Raw genomic sequence first — 8,381 nt, forward strand, 5'->3', positions numbered from 1 at the left:
TGCCACAACGGGTAGATTAACAAAAAAGACCCTGAGTTGCATTTTGCCGAGAGTTACCCTTTAAGAACTGAGGGTGAGTACATGTTGACAGCATTTTCATTTTTGGGTGAACTATCCCTTTAATAACTGCTTAATTCCTAGTCTAAAGTGTGTCGTGCTGTGAAAACGTGGTTCAGTCTGCTTAACCCCTAAATTCCTGTTGTAATCTTGACAAATGCCATGACCTTTTTCGAACAAAACACAAACTCCTGGACCCCTTCATGGCATGGGTACAATACCTAAATAAAAAGTGAATTCCCCAATGATAAATAAAGATTCTGCAAAATCCAAATTGAACAGCTGACTTCGGCAAAAAAGTTCAAGAGGACTGCAGCTGAAGGCTCTGCTGTCGCTTTATCAGTGAATACATTCACAACAGTCAGCGCCTTATTAAATCTAGTATACGAAGTGCAACAGCTAACAATATGTAAATGATGTAGTGTTTATTTTCGAGCAGTACAATCAAAAAAGAAAAAAAAGTTTTTGAATGGCACAACTATGCATGGTCATTTATAAAAACCTTTTTCTGGTAATTTTGAGATTTGAATGCAATTCACCCTTGTAGATAAATTAAATAAGTTTTTCAGAGAAAATTAACAATAGAATGATTTAAATGCAGTTTGTTTTCTTATTCTTTAACAATAGTCGGTGTGATCATCTTCTTAAAGGAATAGTATTTGCATTCACTGGGAGGACTGATGTCCATCAACGTGGTGCTGATCTTCTCCTTCTTGAACCCTGCTTCCAGCAGGTGGGGAACTTGTGTCTCCTGAAGAAAAGTGCATCATAAGACCAGAGCACAATGGGATGGATATAATTACAGTTCTAAAAAATTCAGTTCAGAGTTCAGGTACTCACTTGGAACATTTTGTCGATGTCAGTATATTTATTTTTCAGCAGCTCACCCCAGGAAGTGAGATTACAGTATGTGAGCACGCCGCCGGGCTTCAGCAGTCTGTTAGCATGACCCTGAGAACACGGTTCAGTCAACATAATGGAGTGTGATCACCGACAGTTAACACGAAATTAAACCGCAATTTAACTGTCCACAAACCTTGATGAAGTTGAACTGATGTGTGTGCCACGTCTCCTCTGACAAGGGATATGTGTCATAAAGAATACCTGTGATTGGAAGGCAAATATATGCAGAACTTTCTTAATTGCAACTTAACATAATACTCATAAATAGCCTACACATTTGTTCGAAGTATGTATTTATTTTTCTGTGTAATTTAATATATTACATACAGTATATTATTAGATCAAATTTACAATACCGTTCAAAAGTTTGGGGTTGGTAAGATTTTTTTGTTTTTGAAAGAAGTGTCGGTAACTCTTTACAATAAGGTTCATTAGTTAGCATGAACTGTACTTATACAGCATTTATTCATCTTTGTTAATTTCAACATTTACTAATACTTTATTAAAATCTTGTTAACATTAGTTAAAGGGATAGTTCACCCAAAAATGAAAATTCTATCATTGTTTACTCACCCTCAAGTTGTTCCAAACCTGTATGAGTTTCTTTGTTCTGCTGAACACAAAGAAAGATATTTGGAAGAATGTTTGTAACCAAACAGATCTCGGTCCCCATTGACTACCATAGTATATTTTTTTCCTACTATGGAAGTCAATGGGGACCGAGATCTGTTGATTACAAACATTCTTCCAAATATCTTCCTTTGTGTTCAGCAGAACAAAGAAACTCATACAGGTTTGGAACAACTTGAGGGTGAGTAAACGATGACAGAATTTTCATTTTTGGGTGAACTATCCCTTTAATGCAATGTGAACTAACATGAACAAACAATGAACGGGTGTATTTTTTATGAACTAACATTAACAAAGATTAACAAATACAGTATTGCTCATTGTTAGTTCATGTTAATTAATGCATTAACTAATGAACCTTATTGTAAAGTGTTACCGAAATGTCTTATGCTCACCAAGCCTGTATATCTTTTTATTTTTTTATTAAAAACAACAAATAACTATATTAAGAGTAAATAACTTGTTTCTATTTTAATATATTTGAAAATGTAATTTATTCCTGATCATTTGACAGTCTTCAGGGTCACATGATCCTTCAGAAATCATCATAATATGCTGATTTGGTGCTTAAGAAACATCTATTATTAGTAGTAGTAGTATTAACAATGTTGAAAACAGTTGTGTTGCTTAATATTTTTGTGGGGAAACTATTTTTTGATGAACAGAAAGTTCAAAATAACAGCATTTATTTGAAATAGATTTTTTTTTGTAATATTATACATGTCTTTACTGCCACATTTGATCAATTGAATGCCTCCTTATTAATTAAATGTATTATTTTCTCTTAAGAAAACCCAAACTTTTGAACGGTAATTAATATTTTCTTATTTTTAATGTGCAGTCATGGGAAGGTAAACAACACTTTTTACTGCCTTTGAACTAACAACCAATTTTAACATTCCTTAAAAGATATTTTGCTTACATTATCGTAAATATTAAAATAATTTTACCATCAAAGTGATTGTCAGGTAGGGTCGGCACAACCTCTTCCCACAGGCCTTTCAGAGGAACAATCTATGCAAGTAAAACCAGTTTAATAAGTCATGAACTGCTCCGTAATAATAGCTCAACACAATATACAAATATCAGACATGGATGTGTTTCGCTTTACTTTATGTGGCTGACTCTTGGCCCATTCCTGTAGCCTCTGGAATACGCCATCATTACACTCAATGATCCAATGCTCCTCAATGGGGAAGGACTCCACTTTAGTGGCTGCTATGGCCATTCCAAAGCCGATCTCAAGCACCCTTCCACCTGCGTTCCCAAGCAAGAGGAGACACGTTGGTAATGCTTATGATTTTTTATTAATAGTTTATTGCTCTTCACTACAACTGCCTTTTGTCCATTAAGTGCATATATTGTGCATCATGTTATAAAATTAATATTTGGCATGGAATATTTACTGTAAGCCTGACTTATGTAAGCCAATAAACATTCATTTTGATTAATGCTTGGTTCATATACAGTATATTACATATATCATTTCATTATATTATTACATATATATTTCTCATTCAGATCTAGCATAGCAAGATTTACACACAAATCTTACTATGCCAGATATTAATGACAGAGTGGTGGTCCTGGGAAAGGTCTTGCCCCTGGAGTTGCAGGAGGTGATATTTCAGGGAAGAGTAAAAATAGACATGTAATGAGCAAAGTAGAGGACACTAGTGACCAGCCCTTCTCAAATGAATGGCATTTCTAGAAATTCAGTTTGTGATCCCATGTGACACGTGCTCTGTATAAATATGAACATACATTATTGCCATGAAACGTAGTAGCCTGGACTAACTTAATGCATGTAAGTGAATATATTCAGGCAAAATGCAATGCACTGCAATTTAATGCAGCCATTCAAAGACATGCACATTCGCGCGCCGTCTCCTGGCGTGGTTAAGTTAAGCGAGAAAATATGAATCAAATTCAGTAAACGGTCAACTTTTTACTAGTATTTTACCTCTATATTCTGCGTGGGGAAGTTTTGCACATGTCGTCGTGACACAAGCACATGTTCGTGTCACATTCACACAGATAACGCACTCTTATCTCACGAATACAACGTGAACGTTGTTCACGTACTAGCAGCTAATTCTATTCTGGCAGTGTGATGAAAGAGTAGGTGATGAATATTAATTAAGTAACGCCACCGGGGGCTCCAGGAAGATTAAGAAGCAACGTCAGCATTTCTAAATTAATATTCATGAGCTAATTCTTCGCCATAGTAGTGAGGGGAAGACTCGTTTTCGGAATCGGTTCTTTCAAACAGATCGTTTCAAACCTATTTAGCGGTGCTTTGCGTCATCACGTTGTCATCTTTGCGTGGTAGGCTATACATTCTCGAAAATGTTCTAATATAGCCAAATGTAGGCAAATACGGGTGTTTATGGTTCTACGATTAAGTTGGTTAAGTTATTTGTTTATTTTGTCGCTTTTTGCTCAAACAGTTAACGTTAATTGTTGGTAAATGTGAAAGATGTTAAACAACATCAAGTGGACATGTAGAGACTCCGAGCATGTACTAAATGTGATAAGTGTGTGTAGTCTAATAGAAATACATGCTTTTTAGTAGTGTGTAGCATGATTTTCCAAAATACTGCATCCACCATATTATTTGTTCTCAACTGTTTCATAAATACTGCGGGTACAATCACTTTATTGTCGTAGTGACTCCTTCCTGCATACCATATTATGTGCATATTCGGACTTTTGGGGACGAATAATGTTTAATCATTTGGTGAGTTTTTGACTTGCGAACCGCTTAGAGACCGATTCACGAACGAATCGTCTAAACCGGTTTGTTAAAAAGATTCGACTCAACTGAAGGATTCGTTCAAGAATCTGATTCCCTTCGCCATAGTAAAATTCTCTGTCATTGAGTTATTGAAAACAAGTCTTGTTTCAAAAGTTTTCGACAGATCATATTGACGTCTGCGTGATGTTAAATATAATATTGCAATTAAGTCATTTTTAATTGAAAACAAAAACATACCACGCATTGACTGCATACTGTTGTTGATTCAGCTGAATCAAGAATTTAATAGGAAATTACCTTTAGATGCAGCAACTGTTGCAAGAGAGTGCATGTATGGAGTTTCCCAGCGCTCCATGACGGGTTTTCCCATGATCTCCAGGTGTGTGTCGGCTGCATTGTAGTCAGCACTAGCGCCATGCCATACTTGCTTGCAGTTTTCGCCCTGTGAGAAGATCGGCTGTGCACTGGCCATGGTGGATTGTTGAATGTTGACAGTTGTGGCGTGGTGTGTATTAACCCGCAGTGGTTGAAGAGATCGTCTCTGCCGTGACTTGAGTGTTATATATTTAAAGAACTGCTGATTGTGCAAGAATCTGTGTAGTCAAAGAGTGAGTGTTGATAAGGAGTCCACTGAGAAGGGGGTGGACTCTCACATGCATTGCTAGACAGCTGGAACAGCTTCTGATTCATGATGGTTAACCCAACAGCTGTAGCCTTCACTATTCTTCACTATTTAAATGCCATGGTTATGCATTCCCATGTGGCAGAATAATGGTACAGTGATTGTGTAACATGACAGTACAATGGCACTTTGATATCATGCTGTGCAAAACTATGAGACCACATTGAAAATCTGGGACTCAACATCTGATTTAAAGCTGGAAATAAAATGATTAAGAAATGTTTAATATTATTCACTATTTGTAGGTCACAATCAAATACGCAAATTTGCGAATTCATTTGTACAAAAGGTAAGATATGCTTTGTTCCACTGATGAACACATATTCTCAGATCATGCTGGACAAGGGTCATAAAGTTTTGCACAAGTTCATCTCTGCTTGAACCCTGTCATGAAAGCAAAATAGGGACAGAACAAAGTAATTGTCAAAATCATTTTTAATTTAACTTTTCACACAAATTATGCTGCAAATATAATGTTTTATTTATTTAAATGACAAAAAGCAAAATAGAGCCAATTTCCATAGTGCTCTTAGATTTGGACCCCATTGTCATGGTATTGAATAATTACCATATGCATATATATATATAATGCATTCACACATGTCCAAAAACATGGTATTTCTGTTATTCTTGTCCAAAAAATAATGCTTTTACAAAAGTAATACTTTTCCAAGTGTGTGTGGGGGTAAGTAGTTTCAAGAAGAGTGTAGTTTCAGTATATTAACCCTAATGACATCACTCACCCTCAAGTTGTTCCAAACCATATGAGTTTCTTTCTTCTGTTGAACACAAAGATATTTTTTTTAAATGTTGGTAATGAAACAGTTGACAGTAGCAATTGACTTCCATAGTAGGAAAAAAAATACCATGGAAGTCGATGGCTACCGTCAACTGCCTGGTTACCAACATTATTGAAAATATCCTCATTTATGTTCAGCTGAAGAAAGAAACTCATACAGGTTTGGAACAACCATTTTTGGGTGAACTATCCCTTTAAGGTTGTGCAATTATTCAGAACAAGTGGACTTTCTGAACTATTTACATTCTGGACAGCCACAGGTTTTTAGTTTTTGTCAATATTTCTGTCAATAATTTAAGGCTACTTGCATACCCAACATTCTTGTTGTTACAAAATAGTTAAAAGGAATTGATAGGGAAGCACATCCGTTTTCTGCTGCAACATCTTAATTGATCTCTTTGCATGTAACAATTCACATTCTGTGAGCAGCAAACAAGAACATTTGATCTTCTAACTGAGATATCTGAATGAATTCATTTTTTATCAATATTTAAATTCATTATTATGAGCTTATTCTTTACTGCTTAGGTTATGTGACTGTATGTGATTCAGACAAATTCACAACCGATGAATATAGTCAGATTTAATCAATAAAAGTATGTGGCTGTATAAATCCTCTGCTTTTCGTACTGAAGCACCTCCTTCTCTTGTCCTGTAAACACAGATATCTGCACCCCCAACAGTGTAGGCCTATATGTGAACCTGTTGAACCAGGTTTGCTGATAGTACAATCCAAACAGCATATCTTTGAATCACGATGAAGCACACTCACAACTGACATTTCTAAAGGGATCATTCACTCAAAAAAAAGGAAGATTCTGTCCTTATTTACTCACTCATGTTGTTATAAGTGAGTGTATGCTCTCTCTTTTTCTTCTGTGAAATAAAAATGGGAAAATTTTAAAATGGCCACTCTTTTCCATGCAATTACGATTAATGAGGACTGTTGTAAAAGCACCATAAAATACTATAAAAGTGGTCAACTTCCATTTCAACCCTTTTGAAGTCATGTGATGGATTTTTGTGGGAAACAAACTGGAATATGGAATAATTCTTCCCTCTAGTGATCTGTTCACTTCGACCAGATCAATGAGTCATACTACACTACTGTTCCTACTATGGAAGTACTGAATCAGCCTGATTTATGAACAAATCATTGTTACGTGGAACAACTTATTTATTGAAAAGACCTGATAAAAGTAATGCTTCATTCCTGAACTGGTTTTCACTGCTGGGCTTTCTTAACTTTTTTATGCCCTTCCCTCGCTAACTTCCCTCCGTCTCATTCACTCGGATGTACGTCATTGCTTACATTGCACAAGTGCCCACTACTGGCGGAACCCTTGCAATGTGTTTAAATGGAACACCCTAAGCCCTTGATCACTGGGTAAATTAAGGGCGAATTCCAAACGGCGTTTTTGCACCCTAGAAGGGCACTTTGGGAGCGGACGCCATTTGTAGGGGTGTTCCAAATGAATCCAAATGAACAACTGAATCCCTTCGAAGGGCCCTTCCACGGGTCTATTAGCAAAGGAACATGCAATGGTCACTTCAAGGAAGTAATTTAATCGTGTATGGTCATGTTTTGCCCTTCGGAGTGAGTAGGGTATAGGGATGCTTAGGATGCATAGGGATTTTCCCTAAGTGTGAGCACTGCAAGTTGCTGCTGTGACGTCACAATCCTGTTGCATTGTTGTCTACGGATCTGCCTCAAGTAAGTAGACTCGCTCCCTCTGTCAAAATCAAGGGGTCGAGGGTCTGTCCAAATAAAATTCTCTCGCCCACTTGACAAAGTCGAACGCACTTCAAAATGGTGGCAGGGATTCTCATGAGGGGAAGTGCTTAGGGAAGTATGGCTGCTAAATCACATAGGCCTACTGTCTTGTTATTTTGAATAAGTAATTTCTTCACAGACACTGAAAAAGTATGTTCTATATAGTACGAATGTTTGTAGTATGAATGTAATCTGGATGCACTACATTCGCCATGTTGTCATTATCATGTGACCTAGTCAGTTGCATTGCTTCACTGCCAATCATGGTTCATTAATCCCATAAAACTCACGTGGCCTCATAAAGTGTCCATCATATGCACATTTCAGAAACTCGCTGGAAGTAGTAGGTCATCCGGGTACTTTTTGTCTACTCTTTTATGAGTAGGCCTACTGTGAATTTGGAAATACCTCTTTTGTCACATACTCTTTTTTGCCTACTATATAGTAGTCTAAAAGTGAAGTTAAACACAGCCCAGATGTCACTGCAAGAGGAGGCGAAGTTATTTTGATGAAAGATTATGAGGGCACATGAATAAAAAAATTGTTTTACATGGATAAATCATTTATAATAAATACTGCAATATTTTTAAATGGTCAATTTTGATTTACTTTAACTCTCATGGATGTATCAAAGAAAGCTGAATCGGTGAATGGTGACGAAACGGTGAATTTATTTTTAAGTGAACAATTCCTTCAAGAACACACCCTAACCTTATAGATAGTCCTTTTTTTTTTTTTACTTCATCCAAGTGGACTCCATTACCCAACATGCTGTGCT

General features: G+C 36.5%; 1 protein-coding gene across 1 annotated transcript; it reads right to left on the reverse strand.

Moving 5' to 3' along the window:
- Positions 1-467: 467 nt before the first annotated feature.
- gamt (guanidinoacetate N-methyltransferase) lies at positions 468-5,059 on the reverse strand. Its single transcript, XM_084395656.1, has 6 exons — positions 4,646-5,059; positions 2,702-2,847; positions 2,541-2,604; positions 1,094-1,161; positions 898-1,008; positions 468-808 (listed from the first exon to the last, which is right to left on the reverse strand). The coding sequence occupies exons 1-6, from the start codon at positions 4,818-4,820 to the stop codon at positions 668-670; spliced, it is 705 nt and encodes a 234-aa protein (XP_084251782.1). The 5' UTR covers positions 4,821-5,059; the 3' UTR covers positions 468-667.
- Between the last annotated feature and the right edge of the window lie 3,322 nt (positions 5,060-8,381).

The sequence above is a fragment of the Rutilus rutilus genome (genome assembly GCF_951802725.1).
Source record: "Rutilus rutilus genome assembly, chromosome: 22".
Classification (NCBI taxonomy): Eukaryota; Metazoa; Chordata; class Actinopteri; order Cypriniformes; family Leuciscidae; genus Rutilus; species Rutilus rutilus.

Excerpts from the sequence above, each read along its gene's own strand:
- gamt (XM_084395656.1), bottom strand. The coding sequence starts at position 4,820 with ATGGCCAGTGCACAGCCGATCTTCTCACAGGGCGAAAACTGCAAGCAA. Across the intron at positions 2,848-4,645 it reads AACAGTTGCTGCATCTAAAG|GTGGAAGGGTGCTTGAGATC; the intron begins GTAATTTCCTAT and ends TTGGGAACGCAG. Across the intron at positions 1,162-2,540 it reads ACCTGACAATCACTTTGATG|GTATTCTTTATGACACATAT; the intron begins GTAAAATTATTT and ends TTCCAATCACAG.